The following is a 21,202-nucleotide window of genomic DNA, read 5'->3' on the forward strand; positions in this document are numbered from 1 at the left end:
TTTTTTTTTGCTTATTGGTTAGCCCTATTCTTGAATATGGTTCGGTGTTATGGATCTTTATACAGCTATAGACTCTAAAATGTTTGAAAGAGTCCAGCGTAAATTTTTGTGCTTTACTGCTTTTATCCTTAATATTCTGCATCCACCTCATGACTATTATTTAAAATTTCTTGCAACTTCTTTCTTTATTTGACAGAAGATACGATTCCAATATACGTTTCCCTTCTAAACTCACAGCTGGATTGATTAATTCTCCTATCCTACTTTCAAAATTGAATTTTCGGGTGCATGCTTATTCAACTTGTAATACTGTCCCTTTTGTCATTCTTTTTTCCTCTTTTAATTATATATTTCATTCCGCTCTCACTGCAAATAATGACCCTAATTTATTGTACTCATATCATTTTTAATTTTGTTGTTAAACTATTATATTTAAGATTTTAAATTGTTCATTTCTATATTATGCACATGTCTTAATTAAAATATGTTTTGCGTTTATTAATGTGTTTTTGGTACTAAGTTTATTTTAATTTAATTATGTTCATATTTTTAAGTTAATATGGTAATTTAAAATTGATTAATTTATTCTTAAATACATACTATATTTTTGTGATATTGCCCATAATGTGAATAATAAATAAATAAATAAGTAAATATATTATATATTTTATTAAGATATACAATTTTTGATAGCTATGCTTCTTTCTGTTCCCTGCTAACATTTTATTACTTGTCAAAATTTATTTTTGGAATAAGTGACTGTTAGCTTAATATTTTACTTATTTAGCTGCATTCATAGCGTTTTAATAATTATGATTAATATCAAGCATTATTATTTTTTTAAAATATATTTTGCAAAATTTAGGGTATATAGCTTTTTTTAAAAACAATACCTTATTATTTAACTTCCGGACATATATTTTCATCTATTATGTATATTTGTTTAACTAGTTTAACTATATCTTCTAGGATACTTATTAATGTAATTTAACATTTAGTTAATTTTGAGGAAGAGCGTGGCAAAGTAATGATGATAATAATAACATAATCTACACCTTACCCCACCACTCTTTATTTTAAAATACTTATAACTTCCAAAGTAATCGGTCTTAAGTTTTTATCGACCATTCATTTTCTTAATCAGATCATTATTTATCTTATAAGCTAGTAAATATGTGTTTTATATGTAAAATTTTACTAGACATCTTTATAAGATTTAAAGAGATGAATTAAAAGAGTAATTAATAACTAATAAATCAAGAAATATATCAAACTAAAAAGTGCCAAAACTAATTTTATTCTTATAATTATTATTTAAAAAAAAATAGTAAGTAAGCGTAACAATTAACATAAGCATTCAAGTTCATTGAATGTAATTCATATGTTTGATCTATATTATCCTGTTGTCAAGCCAACTGTACAGAAGAGATTGTTCAGACAATCTATTTATCATAAACTAGAGATTCCACTCACTAATAAGTTAACTGTACTGTTTTGAGGATACCCACAATGCACGCTAATTATTCTTATACTAAACTTAGACGAGAATATGGCAAACAATGTAAATTTAATAAGTGGGGGCCAAAAATTTTAGAAAATGTTTTACCAGATATGAAGCTTGAAGAAAACTGGATAAAAGATAATGTTTGTGATAGTGAAACTTGTAAAGGAGTAGAATGGTCAGCACATGATGTAAATAATTATTTCTTTTAAAATACAAACAAATAAATATTATTATTATCTCTAAACTTTTCAGGTTAATACCATACGTGCTGAATATGTTGAAAAGGGTATTTATCATGTTGAAGGAGGTTGGCCAAAAGATGTAAATTTAGAAGATCCCGAGCAGGTAGTAAGATATAAAAAAAAAACAGAAAAGGATGACTTATACATGCAAGCTGTTATGCAAATGTCTAGTGTAAATATGAAAAAAACGAGATAATATTATTGTAAATATGTTCTTTTGCACACATTAACGAGCGCAAAAAAATGTAGTTAAAATATGACGTATTTTAAAATTTTATTTAAGAATTAAAATCAAACTATAAAAATAATTTCCATCTCAGTTCCTGTCATAAAGAATACAGTGATATTCAGGGTGGTCTATGTGTCCTGAATAATCATATAACTTTTAATTTAGTAATTATTTTACACTACTTTTTTTAAAAAAAATGTTATAATATTACTAAATGTATTCTTCATATTAAGTACTTATTCATAAAAGATCATTTTTATGAAAAAAATTGTGCTTATTTTCAATATTTAGTGTGAACAGATTGCGTTCTCTCTTTAATTGTTTTCTCAATAACAAATATTAACGTTTAATATCATATAATAAATATGTAAAATAAATGTAAAAATTCAAATTTTCACAAATTTTAAAATGCTTAAGAATTGATTACAAAACATCGATACGAAATTTTTTAATTGGATTTTCATAAAAAGCATACCAAAAGAAAGCTTATTGTCTTAAAATATTTTATTCTTAAATATTTCAGTATAAATACAATTTTCATTACCTTCAAGTAATATTAACATAGAATCATTTTACTTAAGCTCACTGAACATCTTATCAATCAAAACAATTCAATTGACATATATGAAGCTTACTTCACAAATTTAAATTGCACAACTAATCAATCTCTGAGACCATCTTTTCAAACAATAGCCGTTATGTCTGACACATGTGAGCAAATGAGACCTGTACAGCACTTATCATGGAGCCCTGACCAAGGATCGTTATTAGCTATAAGTTACGCAAATATGGACTTTCAAAAAAAAGATTATATAACCAATCCCGATTCATTAATATTTGATTTAGGTGATTAAAATGTTTATTAGCTAGATTTTGATATCACTAATTTATGTTGATGAATTTATCTGTTTCAATACAATTTTTAGAGGATTCTACCACGCCATATTTTATTGTTGAATCATCATATCCCATTGTGACACTTGAATTTAATTATAGAGATACTCAATGTTTGGCTGGTGGTCTTATGAGTGGACAAGTTGCTTACTGGGATATTCGTAAAAGCTCAGAATGTGTATCAATTAGCAATGTAAAATTTAGTCACCGAGATCCCGTCAGAAGTCTCTATTGGATAAATTCAAAAACTAGCACAGAATTTTACACTGGATCCAGTGATGGACAGGTAAATTATACAGTACTGAAAATTTTGTGGTTTTATACTATCAAGGTAAGATAACGAAATATTAAAAACATTTGCTAATAGTTTGATCTAATCAAAATATACTATGATTTAACTGGTATAATTTTCAATCTTTATAATATAAAGATAATATAATATATTATATTAATAAATATAAATAGAAAAAATGATTTCCTCAATTTCTATTAATAAAGAAAGCGTATAAATCTAATCTATAAAATAGATTATTATTCAAAATCAATCATCCTAATATACAAGATGATCAATTTAGAATAAAATTATTTTTTCAATAAAAATTGAATGTTATATTTTTCAATATTATTAATCTAAAATAAGATTTTTTGTTTAAGAAAAATTAAGTTATGGTATTATCTGTGAAGGAATGAGAAAATATTGCCTACATAATATTGTAAACATTTATTAATTATATAATTTTTCTCATAATGAAAACTTAAAAATTTCCGTATTTTATGGGATAATAAGTGTCTTAGTCAATATTAATCATCAGGTTATATTTATTTATTCTAGGCAGAAATAATTGCATAGAAATCAATTAAAATATTCTAATAAGTTAATTTTTTTACTCACTAGGTCATTTGCCTCAAATAAATTTGTTTAACAAAAAAAATTAAATATTTTTTTTTAGCTTATGTGGTGGGATACTAGAAAACTAATAGAACCTATAGAAGTTTTAACTTTGGACTTATCAAAAAATGAGAACACGGATGAACCAGATTGGTCTAAATGGTCTCGATCACATGGAGTGTCATGTATGGATTATGATCCATCAATTCCAATTAGATTTATGGTAATTTCTGATTAACTTTCAAAATCGATGAAATTAATAAATATAATGTAGATCTTAAAAGAATTTAATGTTTTTATACAATGAGAATATTCTGTTTGAGTAAACTTGAATATTTAAAATTTTAATCTGGTTACTATTTTTATAAAAATGTTCATTCATTCATTCAATTGCACTATATCTATTTTAATATAGGTATAATATAATAATAAATATGTAATATAAATGTTTTTTTTTTTTAGGTAAAGCTGATATTTTAATTTTAGTTATAATTTAATATAAAATATATTTATTATATTTAAAATAAACAAACACATAAGAGTAATATTTAATTTATAGGTTGGTACAGAAACTGGGTTAGTGTTCAATGGTAATCGTAAAGGTAAAACAGTGTTTGAAAAAATATCTGCCACATATAGTTGTCATTCTGGACCGGTTTGTTCAGCTCAAAGAAATCCTATATTTTTGAAAAATTTTCTAACTGTTGGCGACTGGCAGGTTAGAATATGGTCAGAAGACATTAGAGAGTCTCCGATTATGTGGTCAAAGTAAATATTAGTGATGTTATGCTAAAAAAACATTTTTATTATGCACTTATTTTCTTTTTGTAAGGCGACACGAAATTAGATTAACTGATGGGGCTTGGAGTGAAACAAAACCATCAGTTTTTTATACTACAAGAGATGATGGTTGCTTAGATGCTTGGGATATTTTACAAAAACAAAAAGACTCGATATTAACAATTAAGGTAAATCTATAGAAATTATAATATTTGTGATACAATTTTATTTATTTTAGGTAGCTGATAAAGGTTTGAATTGTATTCGATGTCAAGAAGGTGGATCACTTTTAGCTGTTGGTGATAATTTTGGTAAATCTTATGTCATCAAAATGAGTGATTGGTTTGTTACACCTGGAAAAAATGATAAGGCATTATTAACTTCTGTAAGCATAGGTGATAGAATATGTATTTAACATTAAATAAATAGTTGTTTATTCGTTTATCAATTCTATTTACTCTTGTAGATGAAAAAACTTTTTTTTTTGGTAAAATTTAATTTTCATCATATATTTTATCTATTTCTTAACAAACATTTGGGTATGGTTCTGTGTGTGATCGCACCCTTGACATTTTTAATGCCCCACAAAAATAAAACAATGCGCCAAAATATTTAGCCAGTACTCGATAGTCACGTCGTAAAACAAATGTTTGTCATATTTTTTCAATGATATAATTATCCTTATAAATTATTAATGATAACATGCACAATAAGGTTACTAAATAGAATCATTTTAAAAGAATTTAATTCTACGTATACGTTATATATACAGACAACAAATAAGACAGTTTTTCTCATCTTTAAAGAGATCAAAAAAATACATTTAATTACACTCTTTATGTTTAATAATTTTTTAAGTGGTTTAATTTCAATTTAAATCAAATTCTCAATATTTTGATTAAAGTTATTTTAAGTAAAGTAAAACTAAAACTCAAACACCTCATAATCTAAAATTTTAATATTTTGAGTTACTGTATAATTCGTTGTGCGTATCAATGTGGTATACAATCAAAGTTACTATAGAAATTTTTATAAAATCTTGTCTCAAGGTATTAGTTAGTGTTATTCACATCTTGATAATCAGACCCTGCTGTTATCACTAATGTATTTCCATATTAATCATTGTAATGAAATTTCATTTAACTTAGACATGAATTTCATAAATTGTTAAAAAAGGGTGACATTGTAATTAATTACTTTATTTATAATAAAAAAATATGAAATAATTATCAAAAATGAGGTACTGTTGGCCTTAAAGACAAAAATAAATGTTAGCTGCTGCTTCATCGTACAATGAAATTTCTAACTACACGAAAACTAAAAAATTTGATTATGAATTAAAGGTAAATCGAAACGTAAAAAAATAAATAAATTTAAATATTAACGTTACAAATTATAAATTGTATTATAATAAAAAAGTTTAGTGAAGTTAAAAATTGTAATTGAAAAAATATGTACTAATAATATTGATTAGCTAAAAGATGTTGTATGGCTTCGCCAAAATGAAACATCATATATGTTTTGCTAAAATATTAGAATAATCATAAAATATCCAAAACATATAGAATGTGCCCCATTAAAAAAAAATCAATTCTTTTAAAAGAAACTGAAATGTCGTCACTGCTTAGTGTACTCTCTTTTTCGCCACTATTCTTAATGTAGACACAAAACAAATTTCTTAATATCAAGTAATGTATAAGCTGAATATTTGTAAACTTTTAAAACATTTTAGAACTATTTTTAATGTTCTTAATTAATTATTTAGCGTAATAAATATTTTTGCGCCGTTAAATATTTGTTTAAAAAAAGTGAAAAAACATTATTGGTAGACAATTAAATTTTTCACATTTCATGGTTTCCCAATATGTTTTCAATTTTAATACTTGAAAAGATTTTGATAATAATATGTAATTTTTAAAAATTAAAGGTAACATTCATAATTTGAGCTTCAGTGACCACGCGTTAACATTATCAAATTTTACAGAAATTGTTTTAGATAAGTTATAATTTAAAAAAAAACACACTGAAATCGCGACATATTCGGGACAAGTTAAGTTATTATCAAAAGCTTTAATTTTTTTAGGTTAAAAATATTCATATTTTTCAGAAAATACCTAAAAACTAGTAAAAAAAAAAAAAATTGAGTTTAGTTTAAATCTTCAAATGCTTCTGTAACGTTAAAAGATAATAATTCCCTTATGACTTCTTGTTTACGTACTATCTTAGGCGCCGTTTACTCTACCCCAAATATAAGTTTAGAAGTGGAATGCGCTTTTCTCCCCATCAAAATTCGTTCTCGACTCCTAGCTTGTAAATTTCTTACTAAACAGTTATCCTATTCTGCTAAATTCGATATTTCATAATTTTCATTCTCTATGCGCAGTTTGGCGCTACGTATCCCAAAACTCTTCCTTTACTTGCTTCAATTTCTTCGATTTTGACTCCGTACCTTAATATGATAATCACATCTTTAAATCGTTTGTCTATTTATGATGTCTCCTTCCAGGCTCTTATTTATTGCCCATCTATTCACTTTAACCATCACTTTCTTTCTTACTCAAAACTGCAATTACAATCTCTCCCTATTAATTTTGTTAATAATCTATTCAATGAATTCTTATTCTCTAATTTCTCCAATTATTGTCTTATATTTACTGATGGTTTAATAAGCTCTAATTCCGCTAGTTCCTCTTTCTTTATTCCTAGTCTTAATATTAAATTCTCAGATATTCTCCCTTCACAATCTTGTTCTTTTACTACTGAGTGTTATGCCATTTCTTCGGCCCTTGAGCTTATTCAATCCTTCAATATTTCTAATGTTTTAATAATTACTGACTCTTTATCAGTCTTTTCTTCTCTCTCTTCTAATTCATTCAAAAAATCCAGATCTTTTCTTATTATTAAAATAAAAACGTTAATTTATAATATTTTCTTAGCTAATACAAAAATCGAATTTTTATGTTGTCCTAGTCATGTGGGTATTTTTGGTAATGAGGAGGCTGACCATTTAGTCAAACTTACCAAATTCATTACCCGTCGTCCAACCCTCAATATTCCTTCATCCAACTTCGTTTCATCCCTTAATAAGACGATATTTCTAGCATGGCGAGAATATTGGTCTTCTCCTTTCTCTCTCATCGCAGCTTGGCCAAATCAATTTCACCAACTATTCCAAATCATCCTTGGTTCCATAAACTTCCTCTCTCCCGGTTCCATATATTATCCTTTTCTCGACTAAGACTTGGTCATAATCGCCTTCCTTTTCATGCGTACAAAATTTCCCTTAACAATTCTCCTTTCTGCCCCAAACATGACGATGAAGTTCTCTGCGACTTTTCTCATATAATTTTTGACTGCTGTGCATTTGAAAGTAATCGTTCTATTTTATTTAATAATTTATCTCATCTTAATATCTCTTCTATTAATTGTTACACTATTCTTAACTCAACTTCTCTCGATATAATTTCTTTAGTTATTTATTTCATTCATTCAGCTGGTTTTTTTATTTAACGATTTTTATTGTAATTTTGTTGATGTAAGATCAATTGTACTATTTTTTTTATTATTATTTTAGCTTCGATGCGAAGCTGAGAAGGTATTGGTTTTACTAATATGTGTTTTTTTTTTTATTTTTTTTTTTTGTGTCTGTTACCACTTTTTCTCAGCTTTCACTGAACGGATTTCTTTCAACGATACGTCAAAAGATCACAAATCGTATCTAGTCGAAGACATTACCCTTCAAAATTGAAAAAATTTCCCTCATTCCCCGTAAATGGGGAAAACCTCCAAAAAAATTACAAATTAAAAAATTGCTAATTTTCAAAATTTTTTAAATTTTTTTTACTAAAAACTGCCGTAACTTTTTCAAAAATGAACGTATGAATATAATTTTTTTTATATAGATGCTTGATGTCTTTATCTATCATTTGGTATATTTTTTTTTGTAAATCTGACACTTAACCTGCCCACGGGGGGGGATTTAAAATGACAACTTTTTCACAAAAAATTAACTTTTTCAACTTAACTTTTGAAAATGTTCCGGAAGGTCTGACACTTTTATATATATCTTAAATTAAAGCTAATGTAATGTACTTTAATTTGAAAAAAAAAAATTTGACCTCTGGACTTGTCTTCACGGCGAAAATGGCTACCGAATGCTATTTTCGTGTGAAAATTCTCGATTTTATTATTTATATTATATTTAACTTTATAATGCTATAACTTATTGAAAAGTTTATGGATCCACACAATTTTTTTATGAGAAATAATTTTTTTTAATAAACCCTTTTTCCGACATACTTTATCGTAATCGAGATATTAATAAGGAACCAGCAGATCAAGTAGCTTTTGGAATAAAACACCAATTTTTTTAAAATTAAACACTATCTAAAGATTTGCATCGAAGCGTTTATTTTTGATAGTGATTTTAATCACTGTCAGATATCATTATACTTGATCCAACTATACCACGTCACAACTGTGCCGCGACCCCCCTGTGCTGGGGTTTTTTTTTTTCTTTTCTCATTTTATTTAATTGTTAAGCTATAATAATACTTTGTATTGAAAGCTAATAAAAAGAAAAAAAAACGTCATAATTATGTGTTGTTTAATTGTTTGATAACGTTAAACTCAATTATTATGTTTTATAAGAAAACATGATATAAATTGTATATAGCATTATATAAAAACGTTTAATGATAAAATTGTTAATCCAACTCCTGTTTTTTATGTTCTCCAAAGAACATTATATTCATAATTACATATTTTATTATAATTTATTTGTATAATTAGTACTTTCGTAATTTTTAATCTTAATAGATGTTTGATAGAGAAACTAGACGAGAAAAAATCATAGAAGCTAAACAGCGAGAACTAAAATTAAAAACAAAATCAACTAAATGTGATGTTACCTTAACTAAAGATAAGCAAATTCAAATAGCTGAAAATGAAGCTAGGATGATAACCGAAGCTGAAAAAGAGTTTTTTGAACTTGTCATAAATGTAAGTTATCTTAAAGATTTTAAAAGAACAATTAGTTATTAGTGATATTATTTCATTCAAAAAATTATTTCCTTTTATTACACACAAAATCATACGAGCTTTTATAAATTAAATAATAGTTTTATTTACTTTTCTAAATGAAATATTGTTAATAAAAATAATAATTTTCATTTAGTATGCATTTCATTAAAAATTAAAATTAATGCAATTTTTTTTCGAAACAGATATTTAAAATTTAAATAAGGAATATTTGTAATTTATTAATTGGTCAATATTAAGTATTTTGTACGTTTTAACTATAATTTTTCATCAAAATATTTTAGTGATTTTATTTTAGTCTTCATAACTTTTTTAGGGAGAAAATGGTTTTAATATAGATGAAAACAATGACCAAGAAGAAATAAATATAAACGGTAATAACTCACAATAATTTTTTTTGTAACTAAATGCACTCAAATAATCATCAAAAACTTTTTAATACTGTGATTTCTTTTATTTTCAACGGAGGATTTTTGTTTCTAAAGTAGTTATTTTAGTTATAAGATGCATAGAAAATATGTATTTAAAAATTTCTACAACAGATAAAACTCTTGTATCGGCATTATTTAGAAAAACTGGAAGTATAATAACAAAATTAATTACAATATACTTATCTTTAAAAGCAAGTAATAAATTGTATACCATTCGTTCTTCACACCTTTATAAAATTAGAGAATACCAGTTTTATACTAATTCCTTTAGCTGGCTTTTATAATTTAATTAATATTAGAAACTAACAACAAAATTAAAAAAAAAATGAATTTTTTTTATATATTTATATATATAATTAAAATTTTGTTGTCATACGACTTTTGTATATTACTGTTAATGTGTAAAATTATTAACTTTTAATATGTAAACAAAATATGAGTAAAAATTACGAAATTATGTTAATTTCAATAATTTTAGCATTATTGTTTGATTTATATGATACCTATAATCTATCGTTTGACTATGGAGCCGAACTAAAGGAAATGGTCCTACAATCAAATGCAATATTATCAAACACTTTAGATTTTAATCATTCTTATAGTACACATGAAGTTAATTGCTTAAAAGGTCAAAATTCAAATAATAATAATAGTAGTAGCACGCCAATTATACCAAAAAAAAAGAAAAAAAGAAAATCAAAGTTCTTTAGAAAAAGCGTAGCTAGTATTAATAAAAGAAAACCACGTAAAGTTCCAGAAGAGACTAAAAATGGAATAATTGCAGCCGTTCGGAAGGTATTAAAATTTGATTGGCCGTGGTTGTCAGACGTAAAATCATGTCAAACCAGCAATGAAAATAACAACACTTCCAATATGACTAATTTTCTATCAAATTTACGCAAAAAAATTAGTAATCACACAAGAATTGAGTGGACACCTGATAGACTGGTTGGCCCAATTCATGAAGCTTTAAATGTCTGTCGAAAAAATAATATAGATGATAATGAGTGTGCTAAAATAATAGCAAACTCTATGAGTGAAATCATGAACAACAGTAGTGGGAAGTGGTCAATTAGTGGATGGCGAACAACAACTTCAAAAAATCAGCCAGCTATAATGAATGTACAATACATGTTCGTATATAACAACGGTTCGATCATAATTAATGACAATCAGATTGATACAATTGTTACAAAAGTTTTAAAAGCTCTTCTAGATCAAAAATTAGAAAACAAATCTACCGCCGGACCAACAAGTACAAAAGAATTTGATGTTGATTATATATACCATGATTGAATAATTATGTTTTTCATTAAAAACATTAAAAAATACTAAATATGGTCTCTTGGACTATTAATTTTATTTTGATAAAAGATTTACAGTTCTTCATAAAGAATTAGAATTTGAATTATTTCATTATATTTTTACGAATAATTATTTTTATCAGTGTATTTTTCAATATTTTAAATGTTCATTTTTTTGTGAAATTTACATCAATAAACATTTTCATCTTTCTTAAATGGATTATTATTTATCAAATTGAAAACAATTTTTATTAGACCATAACCTTATATCAAACTTTTCATTTGATGTTAAGTATTTTTGATCAGTATTTAAGTCTCCTAATTTAGTTTATATTCTTTTTAACCATTTTTCAAAAATGAAATAAATATCGCGCTTATAGCTAGCAAAATCTCTTTAATAAGGCCTATTAAAGTTTTAAATGGGTATTTTTAAAAATGCTTTTTTTTAATGAGTCATTATTTGATTAATAGCTTTATTTTCATTAATTAGCGATCATCTCAAAAACTGAAACCAATCTGAAAATCCTAAGGGGAGATTCAGAATCAGAGTAAAATTCCTTTCAGAATTTACTATCATATCATATATTTATAAATCATAGAACTAGAAATCAGAATACAATTAAGGAAAGATGTTGATGGTACTTTTGGGATAATGCAAAAATACCATCCAATAATTAAACATATGAAACAGACACATAAAAATGAAATTGATTCAAAAGTAAATAAATAAACACATAATAGTAAAATATACCTTCTCAGCTTTGGATCTAAGTTAAAATATAAAGCAATAAGAGTGTATGTAAAATTAGAAGTTTTTAACATTATGAAATGGTAATATTTTTAAATTGAATAGTTATCGTTGATGTACAATAAAATTCTCTATTTCTACATTTATTTCATATCTTGACTTATTTTTGTTAAAATTGTCACTTGCCTCTTTAGTGAGTCATACTTTTGTTATAATACTATTATTTTGATAATATTGATTGAAACTATATTAGCTTCGATGCGAAGCGGAGAAGGTATTAATTTTACTATGATGTGTTTTTTTTTTTTTTTTTTTTTTTTTTTTTATGTCTGTTGCCACTTTTTCTCAGCTCTCACTGGACCGATTTCTTTCAAAAATACGTCAAAAGATCACAAATCGTATCTAGTTGAAGACATTACCCTTAAAAATTGAAAAAAATTCCCTCGTTCCCCGCAAATGGGGGAAATATCCAAAAAAATTACAAATTTAAAAATCGCTAATTTTCGAAATTTTTTCACTTTTTTTTCTTAAAACTTCCATAACTTTTTGAAAAATCAACAAATCAACATAATTTTTTTTTATACTAAAACCTTAGATATTTACCTTTCATTTGATATCATTTTTTTGAAAATCTATCACTTAACCTGCTCATTGGGGGGGATTTAAAATGGCAACTTTTTTACAAAAATTAATTTTTTCAACTTAATTTTTGAAAATGTTCCGGAAAGACTGCGTCCTTTAAACATATATCAAATTAAAGCTTATTTTATGTACTACAAAATGAAAAAAAAAAATTTGTCCCGACACTTTTTTTTCTACATTTAAACGGCTGCCGTAGTTAAAAAAACACTATTTTTGTGTTAAAATTTTCGATTTTCGATTTTAAATTTTCAACTTAAAAATGCTATAACTTTTTGAAAAATGTATATATCAGCACAAATTTTTTTTTTCTAAATACATTATAAGTACATCTTTCATTTGACATACTTTTTATTAAAATTGGACAATTTCCCCTTATATAGGGGGCGTTCAAAACTTAAAATATTGTAAAAAACATAGATCTTTTTCAACTGAACTTTTGAAAATGTTCCGGAAATACTGCGTCCTTTAAACATATATCAAATCAAAGGTTATGTTATATACTATCAAATGAAAAAAAAAAATTTGTCCCGACATCTTATCTTCTATGTGCAAATGGCTGTCGAAAATTTAAAAAAAAATGTAATGTTTGCGATAAAAATTACATTTTATCGGGATGTTTTTTGTACTTAAAACTGCCATAACTTTTTCAAAAATGAACAAATAAAAATAATATTTTTTTGTATTGAAACCTTAGATATTTCCCTTTCATTTGATATAATTTTTTTTGAAAATCTAACACTTATTCTGCTCACTGGGAGGATTTAAAATAGTAACTTTTTTACAAAAAATAACTTTTTCAACTTAATTTTTGAAAATGTTCCGGAAATACTGCGTCCTTTAAACATATATAAAATTAAAGCTTATTTTATGTACTACAAAATGAAAAAAAAAAATTTGTCCCGACGATCTATCTTCTATACGCAAATGGCTACCATATTGAAAAATATACTATTTTTGTATGATAATTATGGGTTTTGTATTTTATTTTAATAGAAGTTGATGTTGCTTTTGCAATTATCCATCAATTTTTTAAAATTAAACACTATCTACAGATTTGCATCGAAGCGTTTCTTATGATAGTGATTTTAATCACTGTCAGATTAAATCTATACTGGACCCTACTATGCAATGTCTCCACTATGCCGCGACCTCACTGTGCTACCGTTTTTTTATATACTAATAATATTTTACGAATAATCAAATAAACAATTGTAAAGCAACTGTGTCATTTACAACATAATTAGAAAAAAATTGTCAGTATGTCATTATATGTTTATAATTATTATTTTGTTATATATTATATAGAAAAATAAAATAAAATAAATTTAATTATAGAAATATGATCACATAGTACGAAACAATATTTATATTATAAATAAAATATGATTATACTGTATAAAATGATGAATATTTTATTTCTTGGATGTTTAGTTCCTCAAATTGTCGCTTAGGTCAATTTCTTAAAAATAATAAATGACAAAACATCGTTTATATCTTTGTAATTTTTTTAATAAGTATACTTTATTTAATTACAATGCCTAAAAAATTATTTTTAACTACATTTGCTGTCTTCTTTAATCATATGTTTGACTAAATCCAATACTCTACAAGCATATCCTACTTCGTTATCATACCAAGCTCCAATACTAATAAATTTGTCAATAATAATGATTTGATTGAAATCTACAACTGCTGAATACTGTGTCCCAATGAAGTCTGAACTTACACACTTATCTTCGTGATAGTAAACAACATCTTTCATGCATGACTGTGCTTGTGTTTGAATTTCTCTCTTTACATCATCTATACTTACAGTTTGTTTGACACTGTAAATGAAATCATTTTTATTTGTTGCAATACTATTCAAGCTCACTTTAGAATTTATTTTACAATTAAACTCCACCAAAAAAAGTTGATACATCAATTTTAAACAATTTTTCAAAAGAGCAAAAATAAATTGAAAATTTCAATTATTATAGATTTCACATTAAATTACTCCCCTATTATTCCAATTAGGGATATCATAACTAGTGTTAAAAATATTTTTTACTTGACAAATAATTTCAAAAGAGACACATCCAAAGTCGGCACTCTTGCTGCATCGCCATTGATTTTCTCTTTTAAGTCCGGTAGAACAAGCGCTACAGCTTTTGCTGCTCCAGTAGTGCTAGATAAGATATTAAATGGACCCGATCTCTACAAATTATAACATATGATAACACATTTAAGTTTAATTAATTAGTATTAAATGAATTACTTTCGTTAAACCATCATGTACAGCTTGAGTAGCGGTCATTGAATGTATGGTTGTAAGCAAACCACTTTCAATCCCAAATTTATTGTGTAAAATTTTAGCTATGGGAGCAGCACAATTAGTAGTACATGAAGCATTAGAAACAACTTCCATAGTATTTTTATATTCGTCAAAGTTTACTCCTTTAACAAATGTTGGAGAATCAGGACTTGGTGCAGTAATAATTACCTTTTTTGCTCCAGCAACAATATGTTTCTATATATTGAATAACAATAAAAAAATACTTGAATAATTTTAACAAACTTCATCTACCTTAGCGTCTTCAAATTTGGTGAATACTCCCGAAGATTCAAGTACATAATTTACTGAAGCATCTTTCCATTTAATATTTTCAGGCTTGTCTTCGTGAAAAACTTTAATAGATTTACCTAAGCAGCATTATAAATCTAAGTTTCGAATGAAGTAAGACAGTATAAAATAAATAAATTATTTACCATTTACTACGATACAATTTTCTTTTACATCTACCTGGCCATCAAATGCTCCATGAACAGTGTCGTACTTTAAAGAGTTAGCTATTTGTTTTATATTAACAAAAGGTTGATTTATCGCTACCACCTTCATATGTTAAAATAAAGTGTTTTTCAAAATATATAATCATATTGGTCAATGTATAAATTATTAAATATAATACTGATTGAATTTTACTTTTTTAATTACAGGACTATGATTAGTATATTTTTCGCAAAAGAAAATGTTTCTGTATTACATCAAATTATCAAAAATTTCTGGCTACCATAAAATTTAATAGTATTGCGGAGATATAGCTTTGTAGCGGCATAACTAGGGTTTTCTTATGAAGGGGAGGAATAAACATAAAAACAAATTATACTACTTTTATAGATGAAAAATTTTTTTTATTTTTACCATGTAATTACTTTGATCAAAAAAGGAAATACGACACCCATATTTCCGTAATTAGATTAATGTCAAAAGACCATGACTCTCTTCACTGACAATAATAATTGACAATAAAAATAGAAAAATCTTACGTTAATGTCTTTTGAACTTGCTAAACGTAAAAGATTCTTGCCTATACGACCAAAACCGTTTATTGCTATAGCTGGACATGATGACCCATGCCTAATACATGTGTGCAAATGTGTTCTGGAAATTAAGAATGATGCATTTTTCATTATACTAAACGTAGTCATTATTTAAAATTATGAAATTAGATTGTATGTGTAGTATTACGTATTGTTTTAAAATAAATAACATTGTCAAAGTAACAAAAAACTTTATAAAATTATTTCCATCTAAGAAATAATAATGAATGTAGGTTTTTTTAATTTTTAAGCCAATTTGACTGCATAGTATTTAAAAAGCAGTTTATTTTGTATAATGAAATTAATTTATATGATTCATATTCCTACACAAAAAAATTCAATGTCCTATTCATTAAATATAATTATAGTGTACAAATTTTCAAATATTAACATTTTGTCACTAAATATTTAGGTAGATATAAGGAAATTTAAACTTTATTTATATTGTTTTTATTTTTTAATAAGTTTATTGAAAACAATTTTTTTTTAGATCAAGATTAAGCTGACACTGATTGTCTATACTATCTGTATTTAAGCTTAGTAATTACTAAGTAACATATTCAAATATATTACATTTTTACATCATGTTTTACTAACTTAACAGAATTATTCATTAATTACGGATAGAATTACCTGGATTTATGTATTAGTTTTACAAGTTACGTGGACTATCGAGTAACGATCATATACGATTGTTATGTCACCGACTTAAAACACCTCTTTGCCGGGGCATCCAGTATTTTCACCTTTTTATGGATACGACTTATTAACTTAATTAAAAAGGAAGCAATTAATAACACTATTCTTCTAGTAAAGGAAAAACAAACGTTAATTTATTGATAATTAATCACAATCTTAACTATAATTAATATGACAAATGTTAATACACAAATAATATTGTGTGGTTAATATGCAACCTGGCTATGGTCCTTTTGTATTCCGTCCTTACAAAAAGAAAAGAAACATTCTCCTGAAGTTAATCAGCTGATAGACACCCAACAATTTCTCCTTATAACAAAACCGCCATCACAGGCTCTCAAAACCGAGACATACTACCACCTGTTATAGGACCGCTTTAGCATAAGCACCAGATTGGCTCGCCGGTCACGATGACGCGCCAACCGATGCTATGCAAGTGGCACTGCACTTGATCGTCAACAAACAACGATTGTGTTAATTATAAAATATTATCTACAAATTTATTAGTTGAAATGCACATAGTTATAAAAATAAAAAAAAGATCAAAGAACATTATGTTGATAAATTATATTCAAGTTCAACAACATTTTTATAGTAGAAAGTTAATAACTTAAAGTTCAATAATTGAGTAAAATTATCATTATGGTAAATTATTCAGCGCATCTAAATCAAAACAAAATTATTTTACCAGCACAATATTTATCACATATTTTTTATAGTAGTCTAAAACTTTCAAGTTTACCACTCCATAATTTACTACTCATCTAAGCTCATGGTACCTAATTCTGATTGTCTAAAATATTTCTGTTGCCAAATTGTTTAGTTTGTTTTTCATGAAACAATACTAATAAAACGTATATACTATCAATATGTTTCTGGCTATAATATCTCCTATATATATATATATATATATAACAATTTCCTGCTTTAAAATTATTAGTTTGATTCTTTAACTGATGTTAAGTTAACGGTTTGTAAATATTTTGTCTGCCCTATATGCATTTTAAAGTATGGAAGCTCAAAGTCAGCCCATATCTTCACTTAATCCATTGGTAGATGAGGTTGAAAATATATCCCAACAAATTCGAAAAGATTTGGAATGTCCAGTGTGCATGGAATTAGCTTCTAAAATTCATTGTTGTTGTGTTAACGGACATATAGTATGCGAGAGTTGTCTTTTACGACTTTGGCAATTTAGTGATTTTCCAGCTTGCCCAATGTGCCGATCAGTATTGTCAACAGCAGTCTTTAAGTCGGCTTTCGTACTAGCCATTACAAACCTTATGAATTCTTTCAAAATCACTTGCAGCAATAGAGCTCACGGTTGTCTGGAACTTGTTAGTATAGCAAGTATTAATGAACATGAATCATCATGTACGTATGTCCCTGATGTTAAATGCTTTGTGTCTACATGTCAATGGTCCGGTATATACGCGCAAATCTTTAACCATGTAAAATCCGTCCACCCTACTTCAGCTGTGTCTGTTCAGGTGACCAAAATAAAATCATATAAAAACTTAGAATAAATAAAATTTTAAGAAAATTTAATTCAAATACCATAACGTTATTTAAATTTACATAAGAAAGAAACGTATCACCATTTGTAAACTATTTTTTATTAAACGTAGAAAAACTCGTGGACAATTTGTAACATTTATGGCATCATTAACCGCATACAAAGAAAAGTTTACCTTATAAGAGATAAACGAGACGGAAGTATGTTCTGGATAATATTTCATCGTGGCACACGTAAAAATGTACGCATGGTTGTAATGATGATAAAAAATTCAGCTAAACATTTTTCAACAAGACCACATATGGTTTACCAAGTTAAGCTATATAATTCAGAAACTACACCATATGGCTTTTTTGGAAAGAACAGATTAATTGTGTGGGACAAGGATGTAGCTGGAAATAGAAGCCAAGTCTTTGCTGTAAATTCTACGTTTTCTATAAGACATCCATTTTCCAGCAGGTCATTAATCATATCATGGAATCGTAAATGAATCATTGAATTGAAATAATATTTATTACCTATCGGTGTATAATTATTTAAAATTGAATCAGTCAGAATTCGTAACTACTGCAAAAAAATTATACTTTTTTAGATTATATATTTATAGTATATGTATGTACCAGAATGATCTTTACATATGTAAAATTTTAGCATTTTGTATTTCACATTTTTTCAAGTAATATGTATTTATATATATCTATATATATTAATGATAATAGTTAAAAAAATTAAAACATAAAAACGCTTCTCTTCACTTCAACAAACCACACTTTTTTTTATATACTCATCAATGTCACAGTTCATTTGCACAAATGATCCTAAATACTTAAAACTTCCCACTTCTCCTATTAACACTATTTCATTAGCGAAAAACATGCTCAAGGTACCTCCTCTTGTATTTTTCTAATAATTTCTTAAACTATAGAAAGTAATTAAGAGCTTAAAGCAGATCCTTGGTGACACTTACCTTAAAATCTTCTGTCATTCCGCCCACCTTTTTACCATGGTGCACCAACCATATATTAATATATCTTTTCGGTACTACTTTTCTCATAAATTCTCACTTTAAAACCTCTCTCGGTATCATAAGCTTTCTCTAAATCTATAAATACCATACACAGCTTTTTTTTCATCTCCCTAAACTTTTCTATTAGTTGCCTCACATAAAATAATGGCTCCATTGTAGACTTACCATGCATAAATCTGATTACTGATTCAACAGATTTTTAGATACTGTCATAAAAAAAAAGAAATAAGTATGAAGAATGTGTAAGCGTTAAATAATTGACTATATGTGTGATATTTATATTTTGTCATAAAAAAAAGAAGTATAGAAAGTTAATGTTTTTGTATATTGGGATGATGAAATGCAAGAAATAATTTTTTGACATAAAAAACGATGAGAGGATAACTAAATTGAATATGAATATAGAAATAGAGTATAAATATTATGTTAATCAGAGTTTTGAAATTCGTTTAGCTTCAAAATGAAAATAAGAGCATACGGCATATAATCATGAATTCTTTGTTATGATACAATGACCACTCATATTTTGTCGTAAAATATAGATCGCAAGAAAATCACTTCTGTATGACACACACCTGAGTCATATTAATTCTACAATGAAACGTGCAACGATTATGGAGAAGAATTTTACGACTCTTAATATTTAGTGGTTGTGTTATAGAAATAATAAACTGTGTGTGTTTACGTAAATTGCAACTGTCCAGTTGTTGGGCGGCAAGCCTTAATGGCTAAATTGTTTTTTTTTATATAAGTGTTAAATATAAATTAAATATTTACGTTGAACGCAAGCTGTTGCGTCCTGAATGGTGACTAAGTAGCTATTAATAATGACTTCAATAAACTATCAATATTTTATGAAATTGTGTATTTTATATGAGAGTCGACAGAGTTAGAAACAGGCTGGCTGCACCATCGGAGATTATACTCGTCGATGCACGGACCTTACAGAGTCAAAAACTGCTTGCCGAAAAGAACGTAATGGAATATGAGAATCAATCCCTAGTGACACGTCACAAACTATTATTTTACCAATAATTTGAACCGCTAGATGTGCTAGGGTAATGATCGCAACCAACCATCAGTATCTTGTGCAATCAATCAAACACGTATCTATTCAAATTTAAAATACATTCTACGATCTCCTTAGTGACACGTCACAAACTATTGTATTGCAATAGTTTCAACCGCTAGATGTGCTAAGGTAGATTTTCGAAATGCACTTATTAAATAGACACTCTAATTGAATAATTAAAAAAATTCTTAATTGGAACAACTCGCAAAATACAAAATAAAAAAAAACGGTAGCACAGTGGGGTAGCGGCATAGTGGAGACATTGCATAGTAGGGTCCAGTATAGATTTAATCTGACAGTGATTAAAATCACTATCATAAGAAACGCTTCGATGCAAATCTGTAGATAGTGTTTAATTTTAAAAAATTGATGGATAATTGCAAAAGCAACATCAACTTCTATTAAAATAAAATACAAAACCCATAATTATCATACAAAAATAGTATATTTTTCAATATGGTAGCCATTTGCGTATAGAAGATAGATCGTCGGGACAAATTTTTTTTTTTCATTTTGTAGTACATAAAATAAGCTTTAATTTGATATATGTTTAAAGGACGCAGTATTTCCGGAACATTTTCAAAAATTAAGTTGAAAAAGTTAGTTTTTGTAAAAAAGTTGCCATTTTAAATCCCCCCCAATGAGCAGGTTAAGTGTTAGATTTTCAAAAAAATGATATCAAATGAAAGGTAAATATTTAAGGTTGTAGTATAAAAAAAAATTATGTTGATTTGTTGATTTTTCAAAAAGTTATGGAAGTTTTAAGAAAAAAAAGTGAAAAAATTTCGAAAATTAGCGATTTTTAAATTTGTAATTTTTTTGGAT

At 26.5% G+C, this 21,202-nt stretch overlaps 3 protein-coding genes across 3 annotated transcripts; 2 read left to right on the forward strand and 1 right to left on the reverse strand.

Annotated features, from left to right (window-relative positions):
* Window positions 1–1,423: 1,423 nt before the first annotated feature.
* Window positions 1,424–11,344, forward strand: LOC126899233 (dynein intermediate chain 3, ciliary-like). Its single transcript, XM_050673847.1, has 11 exons — window positions 1,424–1,692; window positions 1,757–1,918; window positions 2,557–2,821; window positions 2,902–3,155; window positions 3,820–3,981; window positions 4,318–4,526; window positions 4,591–4,726; window positions 4,777–4,923; window positions 9,357–9,539; window positions 9,895–9,952; window positions 10,761–11,344. The coding sequence occupies exons 1-11, from the start codon at window positions 1,510–1,512 to the stop codon at window positions 11,303–11,305; spliced, it is 2,304 nt and encodes a 767-aa protein (XP_050529804.1). The 5' UTR covers window positions 1,424–1,509; the 3' UTR covers window positions 11,306–11,344.
* A 2,911-nt stretch (window positions 11,345–14,255) lies between these two features.
* On the reverse strand, window positions 14,256–16,153 carry LOC126898067 (uncharacterized). Its single transcript, XM_050672015.1, has 6 exons — window positions 16,010–16,153; window positions 15,452–15,575; window positions 15,270–15,385; window positions 14,961–15,212; window positions 14,754–14,899; window positions 14,256–14,529 (listed from the first exon to the last, which is right to left on the reverse strand). Exons 1-6 carry the CDS (start codon window positions 16,151–16,153, stop codon window positions 14,256–14,258), a joined length of 1,056 nt encoding a protein of 351 aa, XP_050527972.1.
* A 1,619-nt stretch (window positions 16,154–17,772) lies between these two features.
* On the forward strand, window positions 17,773–18,460 carry LOC126898068 (E3 ubiquitin-protein ligase sina-like). The gene is made up of 2 exons (XM_050672017.1): window positions 17,773–18,242; window positions 18,391–18,460. Exons 1-2 carry the CDS (start codon window positions 17,773–17,775, stop codon window positions 18,458–18,460), a joined length of 540 nt encoding a protein of 179 aa, XP_050527974.1.
* Window positions 18,461–21,202: the final 2,742 nt, after the last annotated feature.

The sequence above is a fragment of the Daktulosphaira vitifoliae genome, unplaced genomic scaffold, assembly GCF_025091365.1.
Source record: "Daktulosphaira vitifoliae isolate Bord-2020 unplaced genomic scaffold, ASM2509136v1 Scaffold_2, whole genome shotgun sequence".
NCBI classification, from domain to species: domain Eukaryota; kingdom Metazoa; phylum Arthropoda; class Insecta; order Hemiptera; family Phylloxeridae; genus Daktulosphaira; species Daktulosphaira vitifoliae.

What these genes read in the sequence shown, in the direction of transcription:
- LOC126899233 (XM_050673847.1), top strand. Translation starts at nt 1,510, where the DNA reads ATGCACGCTAATTATTCTTATACTAAACTTAGACGAGAATATGGCAAA. An exon ending in TAGAATGGTCAGCACATGAT is followed by an intron (nt 1,693 to 1,756) that starts GTAAATAATTAT and finishes TAAACTTTTCAG; the next exon opens with GTTAATACCATACGTGCTGA. An exon ending in TCTCCGATTATGTGGTCAAA is followed by an intron (nt 4,527 to 4,590) that starts GTAAATATTAGT and finishes TCTTTTTGTAAG; the next exon opens with GCGACACGAAATTAGATTAA.
- LOC126898067 (XM_050672015.1), bottom strand. Translation starts at nt 16,153, where the DNA reads ATGAAAAATGCATCATTCTTAATTTCCAGAACACATTTGCACACATGT. An exon ending in AAATTGTATCGTAGTAAATG is followed by an intron (nt 15,386 to 15,451) that starts GTAAATAATTTA and finishes AATGCTGCTTAG; the next exon opens with GTAAATCTATTAAAGTTTTT. An exon ending in CTTTTGAAATTATTTGTCAA is followed by an intron (nt 14,530 to 14,753) that starts GTAAAAAATATT and finishes TTTCATTTACAG; the next exon opens with TGTCAAACAAACTGTAAGTA.
- LOC126898068 (XM_050672017.1), top strand. Translation starts at nt 17,773, where the DNA reads ATGGAAGCTCAAAGTCAGCCCATATCTTCACTTAATCCATTGGTAGAT. An exon ending in GTCCACCCTACTTCAGCTGT is followed by an intron (nt 18,243 to 18,390) that starts GTCTGTTCAGGT and finishes TATTAAACGTAG; the next exon opens with AAAAACTCGTGGACAATTTG.